At 41.1% G+C, this 27,590-nt stretch overlaps 1 protein-coding gene across 1 annotated transcript in view; it reads left to right on the top strand.

Annotated features, from left to right (window-relative positions):
- Positions 1-27,590, top strand: part of EIF2D (eukaryotic translation initiation factor 2D) — a 486,000-nt gene that overhangs the window by 222,926 nt on the left and 235,484 nt on the right. Inside the window, exon 6 of the mRNA XM_044076862.1 lies at positions 17,745-18,037. Within this exon, the coding sequence (XP_043932797.1) occupies positions 17,745-18,037 (293 nt within the window). The remainder of the gene's footprint in view (positions 1-17,744; positions 18,038-27,590) is intronic.

Below are 27,590 nucleotides of genomic sequence, written 5' to 3'. Positions count from 1 at the left end.
ACCTATCGGACATCTACATTTATGGTAGGTACAAAACTGTACTTTTTCTTTCCTCTGGGATTAAAGCTGTCATTCCCAGGTTAATTCATTGACAATGCTTTTTAATTATTTCAGTGTAAACTTGACATATTTATTTTCTGTGAAAAGTTTTTTGCTAGCCTTGCAGGCTATATTTCATTTGAGCCCAGACTGACTCTGTTACTGTATGGCTCATGGATTGCATTTAGCCTAATGCCACTTAGTTATTCTGTTATTTCCAGTTTCATCTTTGTTTTCAAGGACTCCTGTCACTAGCCTAGCCTTTTACTTTAGACACTGGGGTGATTCCATTTCTGATTTTTGGCTTTTTCTTCTCTGAATTTACTAGACTTCAGTTCTTTCTTGAGGTCCTCTATTGCTGACTTTGTACCATGCCTCATATTAGGCTTGGTCTTCCTGGGTTGTGACGCTATACTGCTTTTAGGGTGTCCATCACTCTTACATTTACAAAACCAATTGTAAATATCTATCTATCTATATTTACATTACTCTTACATCAGAAATCCTTGTGACTAAGTTATAAATTAATTCAAACAAAAGTATATTTATTATCTGTGTTTACATTCCCCCAGGGAAAAGCATAGGTACTCTAGAAGACATAGTTCAGTGGATTTTCACTACCTACCCACAAGAAACCATCATTCTTGGGGACTTTAACATTGACTGACTCACCTGCTCATTTGAATCTCCCCTCAACCATATAAATTTCTTCAGCTTTAATCAAATAATAACTACACTTACCAGGATTAATAAACCCTCAAACCATGAAAGTATTTTAGATTGGATACTTATTAACAGTCACCCCCATTTGTATAAATATGGCACCCTCCCTGATGACTTCAGTGACCACTACCTCACATACATTATTAAACACAAGACAGGGAACATGCACCAAGCCAAATATAAAACTATTAGAAACAACAAAGTCTTCAAACCTATTAACTTCCAAAAAGAACTTATCTCTGATAACTGGTCTGTCCTAAAGCATCTACCACTAGAAGAAAGTGTAGCCTACTTTAATGCCAAATTCCTGACCATAATTGACTCGCACCATCAGAGCTAAATCTAATACAGCAACCTGGCTTTCTAAGGAAACCAAATTAAAAAATAGGCTTAGGAATAAAGCCTGGCATACCTGGCATACTACCAAAACCCTCCCTGACCATCTGAGCTACCGTCCGCTTAGAAATGATACAAAAAAATCCAAACTACTTGACAAAAAAAAACTATTACAATAATTTCCTGCAAAAAAAAAAAAAAGTAAAATCCCCAAAAGATCTGGGCAGGTATAAACCAAATCCTGCACCCAGGTCAATCTACCACTCCCACCCCAACTAATACCGCCCAGGAATCCCCCGAAAATATTGCTAATACCTTTAATAAATTTTTCACGGAAACAATCCAGTCCCTAGCCAAAAAACTTACTACAACAAGCTCCAATACTGTGCTAAACATCCCTGCTCTCTATCCCTTTTTCAACCTCCAAACAGTTTCTACCAACTTCATTTGTGCCCTAATAAAAAAATTAAAACCGACCACCCCATCAGCCGACCTTCTACCAGCAGAGTATTTACAAAAAGCTGCAGAAGCCATAGCGTATCCCATTGCCATCCTAATCAATAGAACCCTAACAGAGGGCACTATCCCAACCATCTAGAAAGTATCCCATGTCATACCACTACATAAGAGGGGAATTTCTACAGAACTATCCAATTATAGACACATAGCGATCCTTTCACCACTAGCAAAGATAATGGAGAAATGTGTCCACAAGTAACTTATGTACCATCTTACCCAGAACAACATACTAGCTAACTCCCAACATGGATTCAGGCCTCACCATAGCACCACTTCTGCCCTTCTCTCTTTCACTAATGCTATCCACCAAAATCAGAATAACAATATGCTTTCATCTGCCCTTTTCCTGGACCTATCAAAGGCCTTTAATATGGTCGACCACTATCTTCTTTTACAAACACTTAAAACCATTTCCCTGGGCAACCTTGCCATTCAGTGGTTCTGTTCCTATCTAAGTGGTAGACAGCAAGCTGTCCTTTGGCAGGATAAACTGTCCACCCTACTACCTCTCACCCTCGGAGTCCCCCAGGAGTCTGTCTTAGGTCCTCTACTCTTTTCCATTTTCATTAATGACCTTCACACAGCCATCCCTGATGCAAACAGTATCCAATACGCGGATGACTCCACACTGATCTGTATTGCCTCTTCCCTGTCCAACTTACAAACCTTAACCCAGAATATATTTCGCACAGTTGAAAACTGGCTTGCTAATCACCACTTGCATTTAAACACAAATAAAACTAAACTACTCCTCTTCACCCCAACCAGTAGATCCACCCCTCTTCGCTTTCTCCATAACCGCCACCAATGGCTCCTCCATCACGCCTGAGACCAATACTAAGCTCCTAGGTGTCATAATTAACAATAATCTCAAATTTGACTTTCACATCAATAAAACTATCAAAACCATTAATAAAAAACTTGGCCTAATATATAGAAATAAATCCTTCCTAACCCCATTAGCTAGGACTGCCACTGCCCGAACCCACCTACTCTCAACCCTTCTCTACGCTTCCCCCATTCTCACCAATCTGAATAAAACTGACCTAAATAAACTTACTCGCAGCTATAACCATACAGCAAGATTTGCCATGGGCTCCTCATACAGGACCCACCATTGCCTTAACCTTAAGCCCCTCGGATGGCTGGAACTACCCACATTAATCCAGTTTAACCAGCTCATTATCACCCACAAAATATTATATAAACCCGAAAACACTCCAGCTCTCTAACAAACATCCTAAAACCATATCATAATCTCAGACCACTCAGATCATCCAACAAATCTCTTGTCCAAACTAAAAAAGCAACTAATTCTGCTGGTGACTCCCTGTTTGCCACCTTCGTTGGAAAAACATGGAACTCTCTCCCAACTGTTCTTACTTGGGAACCATTGCTAAACCATTTTAAAAAAGGCCTCAAACAATACCTTACGGGACATTGGCTCTGTCCCTGTACCAACCCTGACTAACTCCTACCCTAAACCATCTGTCTAATGAAAGCCACTTCTGTCTTCCTTCTTTACTGATAGCAGCCAGATATGTCTGAAAGGTAACAAAAGTCTTTATACTCCCTCTCTAAGACCACAGAGTATGTAATTTTGTAAATAAGCTGTAAGTAACTTGTAAATAGTTTGTATTTCAGTATGCACTGCTTAACTCTTGCATATAACCCTGCTTATACCTTATTCAACATGTATTTTGTAATCACTCTTACTTTTGTGTAAGCCCGCTCTACAGGGACACCTCTGTAAGAACTGTATAGATATTATTGCTTTTTTATAAGTGCAATTGCTTATTTTTTTGTAACCTGGAACTGTTCTCCCTGGGCTTCCGCTGAAAATGGACATGTATCCAGTCGGACTATCCCAGTCAACAAATGTAAAATAAAAATAAATAATAAAAATACATTTATTCCCAAATTGCTAGATTTTACCTTGGTGGTTCCTACTCTGTATCTATGGATGTTAAATATGTCCTCCTGATAGCCACATTGCTCATAATATGGCAGTTAGTATAATTTTTTTAATTTTGACCCTTGGTTTCAGGATCTGCTACTCCTCTGCTGTCACATTTTTGAATTAGCATTAGTATTGCTTTTCCCTGTGAGACATTTGTAAGTCAGCAGGTCTATCCAGTTCAGGTCCTTCTGGAGATATTATGAAACAACTTTTGCAGTGATCCACCCAGGAAATAATTGTGCTTGAGAGTGTCTTATAACTAGAGGAAGTCAGACTGGTCCTGTTGACGAACGTATAAACGTTATGCTTACCATAATGATAGATGTGTAGTACAAGGTCCATCTTCCACTAGGTTTCTTCTACAACCCTATGCTCCTTCCCCTGTCATTTTGATACAGGTTCAGAATTTGTTTTCTTCCTTGTTTTTTTCCCTGCTCCCCCTTCCTTGTGCTAATATACTTGGATAGAGTTCCTTCCACACACACACAAACACACACACACACACTTCTGGGGAAAGGGGGAAGTTAGGTGTCATGGGAAAGATTACAGTACCAAACTACCATCTTCAAGTTCTGGAAGAAGAGAAAGAGAGACTTTGTTCTACATATCTGTCATTATGAGAAGTACATGACTTCCATTTAGGGGATCAACAGCTTATTCGAATTTCCACAGTGTGCAATATGTTTGCATATAGTCTTTGTTTATATGTACGCTGTGTATGTGCTTGTGCACATGTATGTAAATATATGATTATTTAGATATTCATTGCAAGCTGCTGTTGTCAGCATGTACTATAATATTTAACATTTGATAAGGCCTTCTGTTTTCCTTTTTCCCTTTCAAAAAAAAAAAAATTTTTTTTTTTGCCTGAATCTCCTTGTGTCTTGACTGTGCTTCTCAAACATTTTGGAAATCTAGAGTATATTTCAGAGCATTTATTATAACTGTAATTGCCTTAATATTGCTACAACTCATGTGCTCTAGGTTGCACTGCATCCGAAGTGTTTAGCTGCTTTTCTGTATGTATAGACTTCTCTGTATATGCAGACTAGCTACTTATTCTGCTGTGTTACTTCCTCTTAAATCGTTTTTCAGTTGTGCACTTGCCCTGCTTCATTTAAAAAAGTGTTAAATTGCTAATTTTGTAGAGTTTTAATTGCATTTACTGTCTAGGACTACACACTCAAGTGTGGTAGCCTTTTATGTGTTTATTTTACTGTATTATTGCATTGTTTAGCCTGTTTTAACAACAACAAAAATACTATCTTGTTTGCTCGTTTCCCACCTTTTCTAGCCAGTACATATCCCAAGCTTTACTTGTCTCAGGACTTTATTTTCTGTGCTCAGAGCTATCCAGACCTTGCATTGGTAGAGGGAAGTCCTACTGCCTACTAGTGGGACTGGTGAGCATTGTACTGCCTATCTAACGCTAGAGGAGTGGTTTCCAGCTCTGACATTGTAATTTTATTAGCCTTTTGGGCTGATTTCTATCCCTTTCAACTTTCTGGCTTAAAAACGCGTGTGTTTGCATATTTTTCACATCGTGCAGCACTGCGAGGCTACAGTTAAACTATTCCAGGTGCCAGAAAGTCTGCTCTTCAAATTTTCCCTTAAAACTAGCTGGTTTCTCAGTAGTAGCACTAAAATCTGAACCCCTGTGACTACCACTTGCTCTAGAGCCTGCTGGAAAGCACTAGGAAGCCTGAAACGGATACAAGAACTCGGCACTCCTTGTCAATAAGGAGAAATTAATCATAGGCACTAAATAGCCTATAATTGCAAAGTACCTTGCAAAGGTAAGGGAAAACAGGTCTTAAACTTTACATAAAAGCACCTAAACAGGCATGTCCAAGGGTCAGCTTCCGGTGATTTCTCCTGTTCACCTGGTGAATCTGGGCATACTGGGGCAATGCGGCAACTGCCTCATGTACACAGACAATCCTCTCCTCCTACCACCCAACACTACAACCTGCGAGAGATGCACTTACATAGCCAAACTGGAAGCAAAGCTCTCTCCGGCCAAGATTGTGCTAGACAGTCACCTGCATCACACCTCAAGCAACTCATAGCCCTTCAAAACCCACACCATCAACACCCACACATAGCAACACTAAACCCACATATGCGGAGGCTCTTAACATTAACCTGCCCAAGCAACAAGGACCTCCGAAGCCGAAACGCAAACAAACACCAGTCACAACCAAAGTGACACATAGCTCACAACACCAGTGTGCCACCCAACAACAGACCCTAAGGCAAGACAATGTACCCAATGCTTTATTCATAGGTGACTCTATAGTCAGGCACACTGATGTCCCACTCACCAGACTGAACAAGGAGAAAATTACAGTCAGCTGCCTATTGGGTGCCAGAATCCACATAGCATGCACTCAAGTCACTCCACAACAAGTACAAATATGACTCTGTCATTGTCCATGCTGGAGTGAATGACTTGAGACGTACCTCCCTGGACTACATGAAAAGAGATGTGGAAGAGCTCTTGGATCATGTGACCCAGGCAGGTATGACCCTAGCCCTGAGTAGCATCCTGCCTTCGCCAAGAATGATACCACAGTATAAGGACAAAATGATTGACTTCAACAATTGGCTAAGCTTTTGATGTCATTCAAAGGGGATCCAGTATTTGTCTGCCTGGGAAGACATGATCGACAAACCACGATGCTTTGCCAGAGATGGTCTGCACCTGTTACCCCTGGGATTCAGGTTACTGGCTAAAGCTCTTGCCACCCCTATAGTGCCTTTTTTAGGCAAGGTTCAAAGGATAAAACCACCAGCGTAACAAATAGAAGCAGGCAAAATCTGAAGGTAATGCTACTCAATGCTAGAAGTCTAAACCTCAAAATGCACTCTCTCGAAGCACTCCTAAAAATGGAGAACCTCGATATCTGTGCAGTAACTGACACCTGGTTCAAGGCTCCAGAGAGAACCCCTGCAGTACCAGACTATAATTCTTACAACACTTTTCGGCCACAAAACCAGGACCGAAACACTAAAGGTGGAGGAGTGTCCATATTCACCAAGGATATTCACACCTGCAGGCTAGTTGCCCAACACAATGCATCTGAAATTCTCCAGGTGCAACTAACACTAGGTAAGACTGCAATCCAAATTGTAGCTTGCTACAGATCTCCATCCATGCCCCAAGATTCTCACTACACCTTTCTAAACATACTGGAAAATATTAAGATACAACCAAACACCCTAATACTGGGTGATTTCAACTACCCTGCCATTAATTGGGAAAACTACTCGGGTGCAAACTCCTTTTCCCAACGGTTCTTGGAATTCATAAATTCCAACGCCCTGGATCAGCTAATCCATTGTCCCACCAGGGGTTCCAATATCCTAGACCTGGTCATTACCAACATGGGAGATAGATGCTCCACACCAGTGGCCACCCCCTCATTGGTCCGGTCTGACCATAAGCAAATCACCCTTGACATCCACATCCCACCCCCACCCCCCAGTAAGGAAACCTCCTTAAAAAACCTCTCCAAAGCCAACTTCAAGCTACTGAAGTGACAAACTTCACAACACCCATGCAGACGGGATCTGGAAGTTCGACTGCAGAATCCTACACTAAGGCACTGTACGAGCACATCCACTTGTGTATGAATCGTGCCATCCCAAATAGAACCAAGATGCTCTTCTCCAAAAAAAAGGAAGCCAATCTGGTGGTCCCCTGCTATAAACAAACTATACAACAGAAGGAAGAAACTGTTGCAAAAAGGAGGAAAATTCCAGGATGCAAAAAACTCCCTCACCAGCCTCGGTAAGAAGCTGAGATCCCTCATAAAATCCTCAAAAGCTAGTTACGAAAATAAAATTGCCAAAGATTCCAAAGACAACCACAAGGCATTCTATAGTTATGTCAAAAATCTAAATGGCAATGCTCAGATCTGCTGTGAGTTATAACAGAATGGCATTAAATATACTGATCCCAAGGATATTGCCAATATCCTGGCAGATCGATTTAGTGCCAACTTCACCCCACTCTCACCCCCTAAAGGGCCCATCTCAATACCAAAAGATTGCCAAATTCCGATAATCACGGCCACACAAGTAGAAACCTCACTCTCCAAAGCGAAGAATACAGTATCCATGGGACCAGATGACATCCCAGGCTGTGTACCACATGAACTACAAAATGAACTGGCACCTCACCTAAGTGTCATGTTTAATCATAGCCTCACCTTGGGCTTCGTGCCCACTGAGTGGCGCACAGCTACAGTTATCCCACTCCACAAGGGAGGATCCACCTTGGATCCCGGGAACTACCGTCCCATCAGTCTGACAAGCCTGATTTGCAAGGGCATGGAACGCATTATCATGGAACTTATAAACAAAGACATTGGCGACCTTCAAACACTGGACCCCACCCAGTTTGGGTTTGTGAAGGGCCGATCTTGTCTCCTGAATCTTATTGACTTCTTCGAATCAGTCTCCAGAGCTGTGGACGAGGGTAAGGCAGTCCACACAGCCTATCTGGACCTTGCCATGGCCTTTGACACCATCTCCCACTCTGGAATCATAGATAAACTTACTAAGCTGGGCATAAATCCCTACGTCACTAGATGGGTTGCTAACTGGCTTACTGACAGAACTCAGACAGTAAAAGTAGCCGACTCCAAATCCAGCTCCAGACAAGTGACAAGTGGAGTACCTCAGTGTTCAGTCCTGGGACCACTCTTGTTTGGCATCTACTTCTCTGAAGTACAGGCCAAGAGTAAGGGACTCTGGGTGCCAACACTAAGGGACTCTGGCTAACAAAGTTTGCAGATAACTGCAAACTGGGAGCCATTATTGAATCCCCAAATGACGTGGATATTCTACAAAAGGGCCTTACAGAAACAGATGCCTGGTGCCAGAGCCATGGGCTCAAGCTTAATGCCAAGAAATGTATAGTTATCCCCTTTGGAAAAAAACATGTACCCATGAATTACCACATAGGTGGCAGGACACTAAGCATCGAAAGTGTGATGAGAGACGTACGGACACAGGTGGACAGTGGTCTCACTTTCGATAACCACATTGCCACAACAGTCAGGAAATCCTTCTGTGTGGCACACCTCATCACTAAGGGCTTTTCATCCAGAAAAAAAGGAGGTCATTGTCCCACTGTACTCATCCTTCATTAGACTCATTATAGAGTATAATGCCCCGTTTGGTATGTACCTCACAAGACATCTGCAACAGCTTGAAAGGCCACAGAAATACCTCACTAAAAGAATTACAGGCCTAAAGCAGATGCCATATACTGACCATCTAAAAAAAACTCCAGCTATACTCTGTGGCATATCGTCTACTCAGAGGCGATCTCTGCTTAACATACAAGGCCATGTCAAACCATGAGCTGTTGGACATACTCCACCTAAAGAAATCCCAATCCCTCAGAGCCACACGCTCCAGGGATCTAAACCTTGTCATCACAATGAACAAAAGATGCTGGAGGGATAGGTTCCTGACCCAGAGACTCCCCATACTCTGGAATAGACTGCCCATACATATCAAGCAGAGCACCTCTTTGGCCCTCTTCAAAAGGAGCCTTGATGATTGGATGGGAGATAGGAAATTCACCCCGGGGATCATGTCAGTCGCCCTGCTAGACAGAGGCCTGGAGAAGTAAATATTGTGGGAAGAAATATCCAGGGAATTGTTATGGCTAGACTTGCATAGGCCCTAGGGGCGATAGCCTTGTACCAGCCTATGAACCTGTATGATACAAAAATGTCTCAACTGCATCCTTTGACAGCATCAGTACAAACACTTCTGACTCTGTTCCCAAGAATAACTGTAATGAACACGTAATTGCAAACTAGTAATTGGCAATAACTAATACACAATTCATAGAACAAAACAGCACTATGTTGCATTTAAAACATAACCTGATCATTGCATATAAGGTAAAACAGTACACCACACTGCCACAACTAAAGTAAGCTTTATGTGCAGGGCTGTGCCTTCCAAAATCCCGTACTTGTGTATACCAGCTGCACGATCACATGGCTACCACAGCAGTCATTACCACGTACAGAGTGCTCATTCTACTACTGCACCATTGACAAATCCACCTTTCATCTAACAAAATAATTGACTAATTACAACACACTGTGAATTATTTGACCAAATTTACTGATATATCCTTTGTGTGTGTGTGGGTACACGTGTACACATGGGTTCCATTTTTATGGTCAAATGTATGTTTAGTCTACAGCTGTTTGACAGTTTATGACTGACTAAACAGCTGGTCAGCAGGGGTCCGAGATCAGACAATTCTTGGGGTTGAGAGTATACACGTACCCCATGTTTGTGCAGTCTTGGCATTGGTATATTTTATTAGCAGAGGGTGTAATGGGTCTAGGGGGCTCGCCTCCCCAAATAATGATTTTTATTTGCTTTTTTAAAACTTAAATGTTGCATGCACCAAGGCTGTTTCTCGGAGTATGAGTAGTTGTGTGTCGAACTGGTCATTGTCAGTGTTTAGTGATGTTGGATGTATTCAATGTGTGGTAATATACCTATACATGTACATATTTATTTATATATATATATATATATATATATATATATATATATATATATATATATATATACACATACATACACACACACATACACTAACAGACACATGCAAATGAGTTTTATTACGTTTTATCGGAAGACACTTTTGATCAAATCACAAAATATCAGAAAAATTAATCTAATACACATTTAATCTAAAACACACTTAGTTGAGTCACATTATATCTGAAACATTTGCAGCAAATACTTATCCAGAATTACTTTTCTGCATGGAACAATTCCCTCCTGCACACCAAACCCGCTTACTTAAGTATAGTAACTCCACAGTTACACAACCAAGGAGAAATAGAGAAACTCCTCACAGTGAAAAACTGCTTGCACACAAACTTCTAGAAATGGAGGTACATCATAGCAGTAGGCATTAGCAAGGTACAAATAGTGATCAACACATTTACACTGTAATTCCTGTGATCCCCAAAATCATGCCAGCAGTGATTTCCTATAGCCTTACACACTTTTCTGTCAATTGTGATTGTCCTTTGTACTTTCAATGAAATGTTTTAGACCAATTCTGACACTTTTTTGTAGATGAAATGTGTCATAGATCAAATGTCACATACTCGTATCTATCTATCCATCAACACACACACACACGCATCTGTATAGATGTTTGTGCATATATGTATGTATAACCCTGCAAACCATGCATAAATATATGGTCCCTTGGAAAACATAATACTGCATATGTAACAGAGGGGGGGGCCAGTATACTGGCTTGTTTGACATTTTGTTTGAACTCTAATCCCAAAAGCTACATTTGAGTACATCAGTTAAGGGGGTATTCAAGTTCAATCCCTTGGACCCTGTGCACAGTGTTCTAATGCTGTCCCTGATGTTCATCGTGCATACAGCTGCAGTCATAACAGATGGGTTCTCCTGCCGTCAGGCGGGTCCTCAGTCGGCCGAATTCCAAAGTCTAGGTCTGGCGTCGGCTGTCGTCGCTTCTTCCCTGACGTCACTGCGACAGGGGTATAAAAGAACCAGCCGACGTCATTTTCTTCAGTCTTTTTTGCCGCGCGGTGCCCGAAGCAGAAGCAGTTTGCAAGTGCTGGTCGGCCAGCTCCTGAGATTACAAAAAATTTGGAACCGAAGTCTTCTTAAAAGCTAAGTACCCCGTTGGGGAAACTTTTTCTTGCCTCAGACCGATGTCAGACAAAGTTAATAATTGTATTTCTTGTGGGAAGCAAATACCGCATAAGGATTTCCATATGTACCTTGTTTAGGCCCAGACCACGACGTCTTGGTCTGTCGCTTTTGTGCTACATTCAACAAACGCACTATTAAGCGTCGGGCGGAGTTCGCCCAGCATTATTTTGGGAAAGCATTTAACTATACTATGTCGTCGGATACTCCGACTCCGGTTTTGTCTAAAAAACGCAAAGACAAGGACCGACACTCGAGGTCCGCGGCCTCTACCGACACCACGCCAAAGCCGACTACACGTGGTCCGGTTCTCAGCGAGGCGCCTACACAGCCCCTGATTACCAACGACACATCTTTGGTGGTGTCTCCTGTACCCGAGGTTGCAGGCTCCTCGGCCCACACCCTGACTATAGATACCGAAACCACGCTTGGCATTGAAACACAGAATGTGGACAGGTCCACCTCCACTCAAGGCGTCTTCAGACCTTCCTCTTCTTTCTCCATCAAGGCTTTCACCAAGTCTAAAGCTACCATGCACCCTAAGAGACCAGCTACACAGGGCCCATCTCCAGGCCCCATGCCTAAGAAACAGATGCTTAAAATGGCTGAGGATTTAATTACTCTAATCAGAGGTTCTCCGCCACCTCCTGACAAAAGACCCAGAGTGGAGGAAAATTCCCCCTCCTCTGATCAGGGCTCCATTATTTCAGAGCACTCTGATTATCAGGAACAGTCTTACTCTCCTTTTGAAGACTCTGATGCAGAGGAATCTATTCCTTCTGTATCCCCCCCTGAGGATTACTCATTTGGTGAAACTCCCCATACCTTAAGGGAACACTTCCACTGGGAAGGCCAGGATTATTCAGATTCCAAGAAAAGGCTCAGGGAATTTCTTTTGTTACCCCAGCACAGGCCTCTGGCTATACCTCCTGTTCTGGACATCCTAGATGATGTTTACTCGGAGGTCTGCCTTAACCCGGACTCTCTCCCTCCAGCTCCAGTTAAGCCTGACAGGTACTACAGGGTTCCTGACTCTCACCGATTTCTATACAAAAGCCATGCTGCTGATCTAGAAACCATCTCACAGGGGCCCAAGGGAGTTAAGGCCTCCATTGCCAAAAACCCATTGCCTTCCGAGAGAGATTCCAGATCCTTAGAAAGGTGGGGAAAAAAGGTATATACCTCGGCTACCTTATCCATGAGGGCCTTAAACTGTCAGTTTCATATGCTAAAATACCAACAGTTTCTGTTATCTCAATTGAAAAGTAAAATGTCGCAACCTGAACAACCAGACATGAAGGAGTTGCAGGATTTGATGCATAGTGCAGAACAAGTGGGTAAACATACCTTACAATGTGGTTTTGATGCTCTAGAGGCCTCATGTAGAGCTGCTGTTACAGGCTCAGTCATACGTAGGCATGCCTGGCTCAAGGAACAAGCCTTGCCTGATCATGTCAAAGCTAAATTGCTAGACGCCCCTCTTCAAAAGGATGTACTATTTGGGGCAAATGCTGAGGAAGTATTACGGAAAATGGAGGAAAAGGCTAAATCAATGCAAACTGTGAAAGAATTTCTGCAGGTTCAACCCCCACGTTTTAGTAGAAATTGGCCTTCCAAAAACTGGTCCTTTCCTGCCACAGACAGACCCCAAAGAGGTAGATACAGGTGCCCGAGGGGCAGAGGACAAACACAAGGCTCGTACAGAGGCAGACAATGGCAAGCTCCTACACAAAGAGGTGGTGAGGACAACTCACAATCTTTCAGAAAGCAAAACCAATGACTTTCCCCTTTGCATGCCAACCAGGTCTCAAATGGCAGCGCCCTTAGGAGGAAAGCTGGCACTATTCTCAAAAAATTGGCATATTGTCACAAAGGACAAATGGATCCTGAACATTATAAACAGAGGCGACAAATTCCATTTTCATACCCTTCCAAAAATGAAAGGCATGCCAAACCTGCCACACAATCAAAGGGCAGAGGCACGAAAGCAAATTTCAGATCTTATAAACATGAAAGCTGTTCAAGAGGTACCTACACACGAACAAGGTCAAGGTTTTTATTCCAGGCTATTTCTGGTGCCAAGGAAGGGCAAAGATTGGAGACCTATTTTGGATCTTTCCATCCTAAACACATTCCTACTGCACCAAAATTCAAGATGCTCACTCTACAGCAACTTCTTCCCATGCTGGGCAAGGAGTCTTGGCTGGTAACATTGGACCTCAAGGAGGCATACCTGCATGTCCCAATCAGACAAAATTGCAGAAGATACCTCAGATTTCTTGCAGGTTCAATACATTATCAATTCTCTGCATTGCCCTTTGGTTTATCTACTGCACCCAGAGTATTCACGAAATGCCTGGCATCAGTAATTGCCTACTGCAGACTTCAAGGGATACAAATATACCCTTATTTGGACGACTGCCTGATCCAAGCGGACAGCAAGCACATTCTTCTGAAACATCTGGCTTATGTAATAATGTTATTAAGCTCTCTAGGATACACAGTCAACAAAGAGAAATCAAGACTAATACCCTCTCGGAAGATCATTTTCCTGGGTGTCAATTTGGACACAAACACCCAGATGGGGCCTACCTCACGCCAGAGAAGCAGGGGCAACTAATTCAATATTTCAGAACACTGGCAAATTGCACCAGGCTGACTGCAAGGAAAATCCTGCAGGTTCTGGGATTCATGGCATCTTGCATCTTACTAATCCCATGTGTAAAGCTGCATATGAGAAAACTACAATGGTACCTAAAAAACATATGGTCTCAACACAGCCACAGTTTGGAAACAATGATACCACTAATTCCATGTCTGCAAAAGGAATTTCTGTGGTGGGCTCAAGCATGCCAAACAAACACAGGTCTTCCATTCAGCAAGCCATTCAGCAAGCCTCAAGCAAATCAAGTCATCACAACAGACGCCTCGAACTACGCCTGGGGGGCGCACATGACAGACCGGTGCATTCAGGGCAAATGGACCCAAAACGAAAAGCACCTTCACATCAATCAAAAAGAAATGCTAGCAGTGATAAATGCTATTACAGCCTTCAAGGACCTTTTACAACCAGGTCAGCTATTGATAAGAACAGACAACACCACAGTTATGTGGTACATAAACAAGCAGGGAGGAACACATTCTTATCCCGTATGCAGACTGGCCATGTCACTTTGGAACATGGCCATGGACTTACAAATGGAGCTACAAGCACAGTACTTGCCAGGCAAGGAAAACACCAGACAACCTAAGCAGGAATATGACAGATCCACATGAATGGAAGTTGCATCCAAAAGTTTTTACAGAAATAATCCAAGAATGGGGAAGGCCAGACATAGATCTCTTTGCCTCCCGCAAAAATCATCAATTGACAAAATTCTGCTCAAGGATCTTCCATCCAAAAGCTTGGAGAATGGACGCTCTCTCTTTTAGTTGGACATCAGTGACAGTTTATGCCTTCCCACCTCTTCCTCTGCTGCCCAAAGTCCTATTGAAGACCAGAGCAGACAGACCAAAGATGATCCTCATTGCTCCGGACTGGCCAAGGCAACACTGGTACCCACTACTAAGGAGCCCACCATGGACCCTGCCTCTAATGCCTCTTCTTCTGACTCAGCACAGCTTCAAAACTCTTCACAGTCAGCTGAAGACACTCAATCTAGCTGCATGGAAGATTCCTTAGCATCACAGCAGGCCCTGCTCTCCAAGGAGGTGCAGGATGTCATTTTGGAGACCAGAAGGCCATCAACTAGAAAAGCTTACTCTGCAAAATGGAAACGTTTTTGTGTTTGGAATGAGAAAAAGGGCCAGTGCCCTGGAAAACTGAATTTACCTCAAATACTACAATATTTGGCCGAACTGCTAAGCAGTGGACTTTCGTTCTCCTCCATCAAAATCCATGCCTCAGCCATTTATGCAGAATACAACACTGATCCACCTTTATTCTCTCACCCTCTACTAAGACAGTTCCTCAGAGGGGCTAAGAATTTAAGACCTCCAAGAAAACAGCCAATACCTGCTTGGGATCTTAATTTCATTCTGGAAAAACTGACTTTGCCCCCTTTTGAACCAGCTGCCTCATCAGATTTACAATATTTGTCCTGGAAAACAGCTTTCCTTCTGGCTATCACTTCAGCTCGTAGAGTTTCAGAACTACAGGCTCTTATGGCTGTCCAGCCTTTCATCATCTTCCATCAGGATTGAGTTTCATTACATACCAACCCGTCCTTTATGCCTAAAGTGGTATCCAGGGTAGCTTTAAATCAGGCCATACATTTACATTTACCTACTTTTTATCCTAATCCTCAAAACAAAGGGGAGAGATTACTGCATTCCTTGGACATCCACAGACAACTGCATTATTATTTGGACAGAACAAAGCCTTTCAGAAAATCAGAACAGCTTTTTGTGGCCTATGCGGTAGGAGCTCAAGGAAAGTCAATATCCAAACAGACAATCTCAAAATGGATAGCCCACTGCATACGCTTTTGCTATTCCTTTCATGGCAAAACTGTACCTACAGGCATTAGAACTCATTCCACCAGGGCCACAGCCACCTCTGCAGCCTTCCTCAGAGGAGTTCCTACCAAGGATATTTTAGAAGCAGCCACTTGGAGTTCTGTGCATACCTTCTCTAAGCACTACAACCTACCATTATACTCCAAGTCTAGAGCAGGCTTTGCCACTGCAGTCTTGCAGGGCATTTTGGCTCCTCCTAGCTCCACCTAGTGCCTACCACCCCTTTCTTAGCTTTGGGATTCTACCCATCTGTTATGACTGCAGCTGTATGCACGATGAACATAGTACAGTTTTGTACCTACCATAAATGTAGATGTTCGAGTGCTAATACAGCTGCAGTCTAGGTTTCCCTCCCACCTTCCCCTCTAGGGGTATTCTTTTATGGTGTATTTGCTTGCAACTACTGGTTTTTGATTATATTGCATTGCATTATTACTTTACTTTATGTATTGCCTTCCTTCTGGGGGCACCTGACATCTGGGGCAAGAAAGACTGAAGAAAATGGCGTCGGCTGGTTCTTTTATACCCCTGTCGCACTGATGTCAGGGAAGAAGCGACGACAGCCGATGCCGGACCTAGACTTTGGAATTCGGCCGACCGAGGACCCGCCTGACGGCAGGAGAACCCATCTGTTATGACTGCAGCTGTATTAGCACTCGAACATCTACATTTATGGTAGGTACAAAACTGTATTTTGGACTTCACAGCCCTGGGAATGTGGCCTCACAGCCCTGGGAATGTGACCAGTAATAGTGGTCATCCAGTCTGTTCCTTTCCCTGATCCCCAAGGGCATTCTGCCATTGGCTGAGAATATTAAAGTAGTGAAAAGGGAAGTGTGGGGGGCTTGCCCCCCCATGAAACAAATTATTTCTCAGTCTGTGGCACCTGATAAAGTACTTTATCTATTTAGTATCTATTGAGATATCCCAGTCCATGCTGTTGCATGAGTGGACTTAATGATTTCCAGTGGGCTGTATGTCAGTGACATGGCACCATCGTATGTTTGTATTTGTCACATAGTCAGATTCCAATAAACTGTGTCAATAGGGATTGTGCCAAGTTCCTATTAGGGGAAGGCATGTATTATCCAAACAGAGGTAAGTACATTCATTTCTTTGTACAAAAATCTGAAAAGGATTTTGATGTCTCTTGATGAATTCAGTTGCTGCTGTATGTCCTAGTTTTTAGGTATCACACAGCCCGATGCAGTAGTTGCAACAGTGTTACCGCTGTGAGCATAGAGTCATCAATGAGCACAACTGACTGGTGACTTAAGTTGTCACTGCTCAGTTGTTCATGTATTTCTCTGAATGAATAGACCAAATTGCCCTTATAACAGTAACATTATTACAAATTGTTGCAGATGAAATTAGGTGTTTGTAACACTTCCTGCTTTAAGAAGCAGTAAGTAGTTTCTAGTAACACTGCTGTGTTTATTTTTTGAAGTTATCATTCTACTACTTGTGTGTTATTGTACATTGGAGTCCCTGTGATGGATTAAGGGAATACTGTCTATCATTAAGCAGGATTTCAGGGGTGCAGTTGTAGTATACATACTGATGATATCCCTAGGTTTGATTTCATCCAGCTGTGACAAAGCCAAATTCATCCTTTGCAGAAAAAAAAATATTTTCAAAATATCCTTCGACTTTTGAGTAACATTATGTTTGGCTTTCTGCAGTGAAATTGCACTCAGCAAAAGATATTTTTGATGGATTGTTACACAGACACACACACACACACACACACACACACACACACACACACACACACTTTTTTCCTGTGTGTTTGATACATTCATGAAATGTTATGGTTAATATTATGTTGTTTGTGTGCTTAATGGTTTTTATGTCTTGTAGTTTAGCATTTTTCTCATAAATGTTTATTACTTTATATTTTAAGGGCATTTGGAGATAAGTCTAACCCACCCCTAATTGCTCTACTAGCTCCTGAAACTGCAGAACCCTCAGTTTCTGAGGAAGAAGAGGATGTGTCAGTTGAAAGTCACATTTCTGAAGACTGTACTGAGGTGGATGCCAACATAGAAGCCCTAACAATATGTGCTGGCAGTAATGTGTACTCTGGGGAACAGAAAGGAGATGATGAAACTGGTGACACCCAATCAGCTACTGAGGTGGAAGCTTCAGTTGAAGAGTGCCAGGAAGTGGAGGAGGATGATGGGAAAACCCCACAAGGTAAATTCATTTGTGATAATTCTTGTTTTGTTTGGGTGCTGGTTCAGAAAATCATGCAGTGTAACTTCTAAGTTGAGGATTTTACATTTATTCTACAGTTTTAGTGACCTGAAGTATGTCATGCATTCATTTAACCAGCTGCAACCTTCTCTTTTTCTTTGTTTCTCCATGACAAGGTTACTAATGGAGGTCTGATTTATTTATTCATTTAAGTTGTTAACTTGCTTTCTCTAACCCTGTCTGACAGTCAGTTAGTTTTGAAGATGTACAGATGTTCATCGTGTTCCACTGCTGCAGTCATCACACACGGGTTATCATGCCGTCAGGCGGTCCCGCAGTTGGCCAGAGTTTCAAAGTCTTTGTCTGGCATTGGCTTTTGTCGCTTCTTCCCTGATGTCAGTGCGCCAGGGCTATATAAGAGGCATCCAACGCCATTTTCTTCTGTCTTTCTTGCCGCGCGGTGCCCGAAGCAGTTCGCAAGTGCCGGTCAGCTGACTCCTGAGATTTTCAAATCGAATTTCAGACCGAAGTCTTCAATAAAGCTAAGTACCCCGTTGGGGAACCTTTTCTTGCCTCAGTCCGATGTCAGAAAAAGTTAACAATTGCATTTCTTGTGGGAAGCAAATACCTCATAAGGACTTTCATTCTTATTGCTTTCCTTGCCTAGGCCCAGACCACGACGTCACAGGTTGTCGGTTTTGTGCTAGGTTTAACAAACGTACTATTAAACGTCGGTTTGATTTCGCCCGACATTGTTTTGGTAGGAAATTTAATTATACCATGCCATCGGAGCAACCGACGACCGGAATGCATAAAAAACGCAAAGATAAGAACAGGCAGCCGAGACCCAAACCAGACTCTGAGGCCTCTGCTAGGCCATTCGCCGGTTCTCTGGTTTTCAGTGAGGCGCCTACGCAGCCCCTGACGACCACTAATTTAGAACCCCAGGTGGCATCCGATTTCCAAGCAGAGATTGCTGGGCCTCCACTACCTTTACCTTCAGGCTCTTTCGACTCCATGGCTGAAGGTGATTCTGGTGCAGTTGAAATGCCTTCAGTTGCAGAAGGTGTCTTCAGACCGACTACACTCACTATTAAATCCTATGCAAAGCTGAAAACTCCTTTAAAAACAAAGACGACTGTACAGCAGTCTCCAGTACAAGGCCCCATGCCTAAGAAACAGATGCTTAAGATGGCTGAAGATTTAATTACCCTAATCAAGGGTTCCCACCCCCCTCCTGATAAAAGGCCAAGACAGGAGGAGGGCTACGCTTCCTCTGACCAGGTTTCAATTTCTTCAGATTCTTCTGAGGAACAAGAATATTCTTTTCCCCCTTATGAAGACTCTTATGCTGAAGAGTCTATCCCTTCAGCATCTCCCCCAGAAGACAACTCTTTTGGGGAAACTTTACATATCATGAGGGAACATTTCCACTGGGAAGGCCAGGATTACTCTGATTCTAAGAAAAGGCTCCGAGAGTTCCTTTTACTACCCCAGCACAAACCACTTGCTGTTCCACCCATGTTAGACATTGTGGATGATGTTTATTCAGAATCTAGCCTTAACCCATATTCACTACCTCCTGCTCCAGCCAAACCAGACAGATACTACAGAGTCCCTGACTCTCACAAATTCCTATATAAAAGCCCTGTTGCTGACCCAGAAACCATTTCCCAGGGTCCCAAAGGGGGTTAAGGCCTCTATTGCTAAAAATCCTGTACCCTCCGAAAGGGATTCTAGAGCACTAGACAGATGGGGAACAAAAGTATATACCTCAGCTACTCTAGCTATGAGGGCCTTAAACTGCCAGTTTCACATGCTGAAATATCAACAATATTTGATGTCTCAATTAAAACAAAAAAATTATCACACATACAGAACAGCCTGATTACAAGGAAATGCAAGATTTGTTGCATGCAGCTGTACAGATGTACAAGTGGGAAAACATACTTTGCAATGTGGATTTGATTCATTGGAAGCTTCTTGTAGAGCAGCAGTGACATGGTCTGTCATACGTAGGCATGCTTGGTTAAAAGAACAAACTTTACCTGATCATGTTAAAGCAAAGTTATTGGATGCACCTTTACAGCAGGATGTTTTATTTGGCTTAAAAGCAGAAGAGGTTTTAAAGAAAATGGAGGATAAGGCAAAATCTATGCAGATGGTCAAGGATTTTTTACAGATTCAACCCCCTCGTTTCAGCAGAAATTGGCCAACCAAAAACTGGTCCTTTCCAGCTTCTGCCAGACCACAGAGGGGCAAATGCAGATGCCCAAGGGGCAGAGGTCAGTCACAGGGCTCATACCATCCTCGACAATGGGGTGCCACAACCCAAAAAGGAGGAGAAGAGAGGTCTCAAACTGTCAGAAGACAAACACAATGACTTACCCCTCAGACTGCCAAGCAAACCCCTCTTGGCAGCTCCCTTGGGAGGAAAACTAGCACTTTTTGCAGAGAACTGGTACAGCATCACAAAAGGCAAATGGGTCCTAAATATTGTATCTCAAGGATACAGATTCCACTTTCACACTTTACCAAGGATAAAAGGAATGCCAAACCTGCCACCAAATCAATGGGCAGAGGCTCAAAAGCAAATTTCAGCTCTCATGGACATGAGAGCCATTCAAAAGGTCCCAACACAGGAGCAAGGACAAGGATTTTACTCAAGACTCTTTCTAGTTCCCCGAAAGGACAAAGCCTGGAGACCCATTCTGGACCTCTCAATTCTAAACACATATCTGGAAGTACTCAAATTCAAGATGCTAACACTACAGCAGCTTCTTCCCATGTTGGGCAAGAAGTCTTGGCTAGTAACGTTGGACCGCAAGGAGGCATACCTGCATGTCCCTATCAGACAAAATTGCAGAAGATACCTCCGATTTATAGCAACTGCACAAGTCTCTCGTGCGGAACAACGCTGTAACCAAAAAACAAGATAAATCCTCACGAGAAAGTTCACCCAGGTTCGAGTCAGCAAAATAAATCCTCCGGAATACGTAAAACCAAAATCTGTTTATTCGTACTTAAAGATGTTAAGCGCTTTCACTAGACAATGCTAGCTTCATCAGAACAAATTAAGAAATGAGAACACTCCATTTTAAAAAGAATTAGGCGCCAAAAAACTTGGCCATACTTAAAGTGATATACATTAAAAAAGTAGTACAACTACTTAAAATATTTGTCCATAAATAAATTCATTGCAATGATTGACATTTAAAATGCATTAATAAAACTCAATAAATATATATTTGTACTGAATACCTTCTGTTAACTATTTAACATTAACAGTGGTTTGACAGAAAAATAATCATTTATACCAGGAAAACTGGTCGCATCAGTCATCACTTGCCAATATAATTCTCTGTATGCTAGATAGTTTTTTATATTACCTCCTCTGGGGTCATTTTTAATTAACTCTACAATGGCAAATCTAAACTTGTGATCACTACCCTTATGCACTATGTGTCTGGCTAATGCGTTTTTCATATCTTTCTTTCTAATACAGTACAAATGAGAATATATACGTTGTCTTAACATTCTCTCGGTCTTCCCAATATAAAATGATGGGCAGACCGAGCAGGTAGCTACATAAACTAACATATGGGATTTACAACTACCTCTAGGGGGGGTGGATTTTGGTTTTATTCCTGTTTCCCAAAATTATTAAGTTATTTTCGTTGATATTCATACATTGATTGCAACACCCACATTTATGTGTGTGTGCCCATGTAGCCTGCTTCATACTCGACCCTTGTTCTAGATATTTCTTAATGTTTTTGCCCATTTTATGAACAAATCTAGGTGCAGAACCTAATAATTCAGCTATATCCCTATCATTTGTTAAAAAACGACAATTTTTTGTGATAATATCCTTAATAATGTGACTAAATGGACCAAACTCTATTACACATGCTCTATTAAAGTTATTAAAAATCTGTTGTTATCTAATGTACATATTGTATTATTAGAGCTTTCTACTTCAGTCATAGTGTTATTTGTACCTAATAAAGGTGAATATTTTATTCCCCATTGACTAATAACATATTCAGATATTTCATGCATGAATTTCAAATCATAACCCCTGTCCAAAAATAAAGATGTAATATATTTAATTTCTTTAATCATATCTGTATACTTTGAGCACATTCTTATAGCTCTAATGCATTGGCCTTTGAAAATATTCCTTTTCACTTTTCTAGGGTGAAAACTGTTATAATCCACATAAGAGTTAGTAAACGTGTCCTTCCTGTGAATTGTGGATTTAAGACATCCCTCTTCTACAGAGACAAAAGTGTCTAAATATGGTACCCCTCCGTCATGTACTGTTGATGTAAATTTTAAATATTCACTACTAGAGTTAATATACACAATAAATTCTAAATATGTTGTATGTTCACCATTCCATAAGATGTAAATGTCATCAAGGTATCTGGAATAGTATATGATGGAATTAATATAAATACTGTCAAAAATAAATTGATCTTCCCAATCAAGCATAACCAGGTTTGCAAAAATGGGAGCACAAGCTGCTCCCATTGCAACTCCCCTGGTTTGCTTGAAAATCTCTCCTTCATGATAGATAAAATTATTGTCTAATACTATACTCATTAGATCTGAAATGAGAGAAATTTTTATCCCAGGTAAATTTTGTATATTTTCTCATACTGTTGGTAAATGCAACGATACCTTCATCTTTAGGAATGGAGCTAAATAAATCAATGACATCAGTAGTGCTGAAAAGTATCCCATTACTGTATTTATTAACCGGATAATTTTTTAAAAATTCCCAGGAATCCTTCACCAAATGTTTAATTTCTTCATATATGGGTTTTAATATTGTGTCAATAACCACTCCTATAGGAAATGTCTTTGATTTGCTCCCTGATATAATTGGGCGGAACGGTGGATGTAATTTGTCTTTATGTACCTTGGGTATTCCTATAATGGTAGCTAAGATAGGATATTCAACTGTCATAAATCTATACATTTCTTCAGTTATCCTATGCTCTAGAAAATATTCCTCAAGGTACATGTCAATACGCCTATATGCTATGTTTACTTCATTAAGGGAAATGGAGGAATAATTACCTGACTTGTGCAAAATATCTTGAATAATAGCGTTGTATGAATGAGCGTCAAAGATGACTATGCCTCCTCCCTTATCTGGTTTCATAATGCGTATACTGGTGTCAATTTGTAACTCATGTAGTGTTCCTTGTTCGACATTTGTTAAGTTCTGTCTTATTTTACAATTATTGATCTGTTTGTATGTTTGATATATTTCCCTAGTGACCAGTTGGTCAAATGTTTGAACAGTAGGGTTAATCACAGGCATAAAGCTGCTTTTTTTCTTTAAATTCATTTGATTACCTTTGTTAGTATCCAAGTTCCTGTCATTATTCCCAAACATTAAGGCTTGATTTAATTTTCTAACATATTTCTTGAATTCTAATATATTATCTACCAATCGAAATTTGGGGGTCGGAATAAAATTAAAACCTTTGGACAGAAGACTAAAATGAACTTTTTCCAACTTAATATTACTGTAGTTATAGATTTTGAAACTTTTGTACTCACTTATAACACCATCAGTAGTAATATGTTCCATATCTGTAGCTAGGACATTACTATTAATACACTGTGTGTTAACTATTATTTCATTCATCGTTACATTGTCTCCTTCTTTTCCTTGATCTATATCTACTGTATGTTTAAAGTCATTAAAACCATGTATATTCGCTAATATTTCTTTCTCCATTTTCTTGCCTTTTTCCACTTCCCTTGATTCCTTCCTCTTGGTGTATGAAAAACCTGTTCAACAGTGTGATCTGCAAATGTCTCTATACCAAAATCATTGTTAATGTGTGTATTAACATCCTTTTCTAACTTATTATAATCCCATTTGTAACTTACATTTCTCTTATATTGTTCCCTATCCCTATTCACTTTTTTCTGTTTGCGTGTATAAGCACTTCTTGCTCTATTGTCCGCAGTTATAAATTGCTTGTGAAGTAATGATTCCCATTGTGTAAAAGCTAAATCTTGTGTAATTAAATTATTAAGCTTCTCCACCTCAGTCATTAATTTGCATAACTTGATATCATTGTGTTTAATTAACAGCTTCATATATTGAAAACCAAAGTTGTCAAATAATGCATTAAATTCTGTTTCTACTTCAATATTGACATTAATGCCTAAAGGAAACTTGTAGAATCTCAAACCCATAGGAACAATATTAATAGACAAGCAATAATTCAAATAGGCATTGTCCAATTTCACTGCATTAATGTTGTTAAGTTTCTTCCCAAACAAGAAAATTAAGTCCTTTAGAGTATTATTAGTACCAAGGTTAGAAACTGATTTGTTCACACCAAAACTGGTATCAAATTTACACTCTTGTCCTAAAAAGTCCTGTAAATTGTGTTGTTGTGTACTGGACTTAACATTAGAAACAGTATCTTTAACCTGAAAATTGTCTCTAGATACATGTGCATATGTCCGCACTGTGTGTGTCTGTTTGGGTCTGGTACCGACCCGTTTGGCCTCCTCCGTTAAGTTGCCAAATGAGAAGTCAAAAGTAAAATCAGACACCCCTGTTTTGTTGTTTTCATTATTATTAATATTACACGGCAAGTCAATAGAATTACTAGGCAACAGTCTCAGTGCTTGACCGTTTGGAATACCAGGTGACGAAGTATTCGGTAAGTCTGTATTAAATAAAGTATCAGTACCTTTAATTGGCGTTCTGCTTTTAAGCAAAACAGTATTTACAAAAGTGCCTTCATTAACTCCTGAAGACGAACCAATCTGCTTATCAGCGTAACCGGGGATCTTGCTGAAGAGTTCAAGGATTTTTGAAACCTCACCGCATAATGCTGTAACCTCTGCCCTAAGGCTGGTAAGCTCATTACTATCTGCTGGCGAGGCACCTCCGATCGAACTGCGGGATGAATCCATAAAGACGACAACTGAACAAGTCTCTCGTGCGGAACAACGCTGTAACCAAAAAACAAGATAAATCCTCACGAGAAAGTTCACCCAGGTTCGAGTCAGCAAAATAAATCCTCCGGAATACGTAAAACCAAAATCTGTTTATTGCTTAAAGATGTTAGCTTTCACTAGACAATGCTAGCTTCATCAGAACAAATTAAGAAATGAGAACACTCCATTTTAAAAAGAATTAGGCGCCAAAAAACTTGGCCATACTTAAAGTGATATACATTAAAAAAGTAGTGCAACTACTTAAAATATTTGTCCATAAATAAATTCATTGCAATGATTGACATTTAAAATGCATTAATAAAACTCAATAAATATATATTTGTACTGAATACCTTCTGTTAACTATTTAACATTAACAGTGGTTTGACAGAAAAATAATCATTTATACCAGGAAAACTGGTCGCATCAGTCATCACTTGCCAATATAATTAATTAATATAATAATAATAAATAGTTAACAGAAGGTATTCAGTACAAATATATATTTATTGAGTTTTATTAATGCATTTTAAATGTCAATCATTGCAATGAATTTATTTATGGACAAATATTTTAAGTAGTTGTACTACTTTTTTAATGTATATCACTTTAAGTATGGCCAAGTTTTTTGGCGCCTAATTCTTTTTAAAATGGAGTGTTCTCATTTCTTAATTTGTTCTGATGAAGCTAGCATTGTCTAGTGAAAGCGCTTAACATCTTTAAGTACGAATAAACAGATTTTGGTTTTACGTATTCCGGAGGATTTATTTTGCTGACTCGAACCTGGGTGAACTTTCTCGTGAGGATTTATCTTGTTTTCCGATTTATAGCAGGTTCAACCCATTACCAATTCTCTGCACTGCCCTTTGGCTTATCTACTGCGCCCAGGGTCTTCACAAAATGCCTGGCACCAGTAATTGCATACTGCAGACAAAGAGGAATTCAAATATATCCATACCTGGACGACTGTCTTATTCAAGCAGAAAACAAGGACATTCTGTTAAAGCATCTGGCGTTTGTCAAAAACCTATTAAGTTGCATAGGGTACACAGTAAACGAAAAGAAGTCAAAACTAGTGCCCTCACAAGACATAATATTCCTGGGTGCCAGCTTAAATACAACGGCCCAGATGGCTTATCTCACGCCAGACAAGCAAGGACAACTGACTCAATACTTCAAAATGATGGCAACAAAAACCCAACTCCCTGCAAGAAAAATTCTGCAGGCCTTGGGATTCATGGCATCTTGCATACTACTACTACCATTTGTAAAACTGCATATGAGGAAATTACAATGGTACCTGAAAAGTGTATGGACTCAACACAGCCACAGCTTGGAAACAATACTTCCACTCATTCCCTGCCTTCAGCAGGAGTTTCTATGGTGGGCTCAGGCATGTCACCTCAACAAGGGTCAGCCTTTTGCCTTATCCCCAGCCAGGCAAACTATAGCAACAGATGCATCGGATTATGCCTGGGGAGCACACATGGAGGACAATGTATTCAGGGCAAATGGTCTGCAGATCAAAGGCATCTACATATCAATCAAAAAGAGATGCTAGCTGTACAAAATGCCCTAACAGCTTTCAAGGACCTCCTACATCCAGGACAACTCCTAATAAAGACAGACAACACCACAGTGATGTGGTACATAAACAAGCAAGGGGGCACACATTCCTACCCCCTATGCAGGTAAGCAATGACCTTGTGGAACACAGCACTGACCTACCAAGTTCAACTACAAGCACAATTCCTGCCAGGAAAGAAAAACACATTGGCAGATGATCTAAGCAGAAACATCATAGATCCTCACAAGTGGAAACTAGATCCTCAAGTATTCGCAATGATAACTCAAAAATGGGGGAGCCCAGACATAGATCTGTTTGCTTCTCCCCAAAACTACCAACTACGGAAATTCTGCACAAGGACATACCACACACTACCTTGGAAAGTGGACGCCCTCTCATTCAGTTGGAAGACATTGACGGTGTATGCCTTTCCTCCACTGCCTCTTCTGGCAAAGGTGCTGCTGAAAGCCAGATTAGAGAGGCCACAAATGATACTCATTGCTCCAGACTGGCCACGCCAACACTGGTATCCAATACTAAGGAACATGGCTCAAGGCCCACCATGGATTTTCCTCCAATTCCTCACCTGCTCACTCAGCAAAACAATCAGGTTCTACACAGCCAGCTCAAGACTTTAAATCTGGCTGCATGGCAAATTACCTAAACAACCAGTCAACAGTTCTCTCTAAAGCTGTGATGGATGTCATTCTGGAGGCCAGTAGGCCCAGCACCAGGAAAGCCTATTCAGACAAATGGAAAAGATTCTGCGCCTGGAACCAGGTTATAATCCCCTTGTCCCAAATATTCCTCAGATTCTTCAATATTTAACTGAGATGTTGCACAAAGGACTTTCTTTTTCATCTATTAAGATCCACGCCTCAGCTATTTCAGCTCAATACAACACGGATCCTCCTATATTTTCACATCCATTACTAAGACAGTTCCTCAGAGTGGCTAAGAACATAAGACCTCCCCGGAGAGCACCAACACCAACTTGGGATCTCA

Source organism: Protopterus annectens, chromosome 7.part0 (genome assembly GCF_019279795.1).
Source record: "Protopterus annectens isolate FY-2018-M chromosome 7.part0, PAN1.0, whole genome shotgun sequence".
Lineage (NCBI taxonomy): Eukaryota > Metazoa > Chordata > Ceratodontiformes > Protopteridae > Protopterus > Protopterus annectens.
The sequence above is the reverse complement of the archived record's forward strand: the minus strand, read 5'-3'. Positions and strand labels throughout refer to the sequence as shown.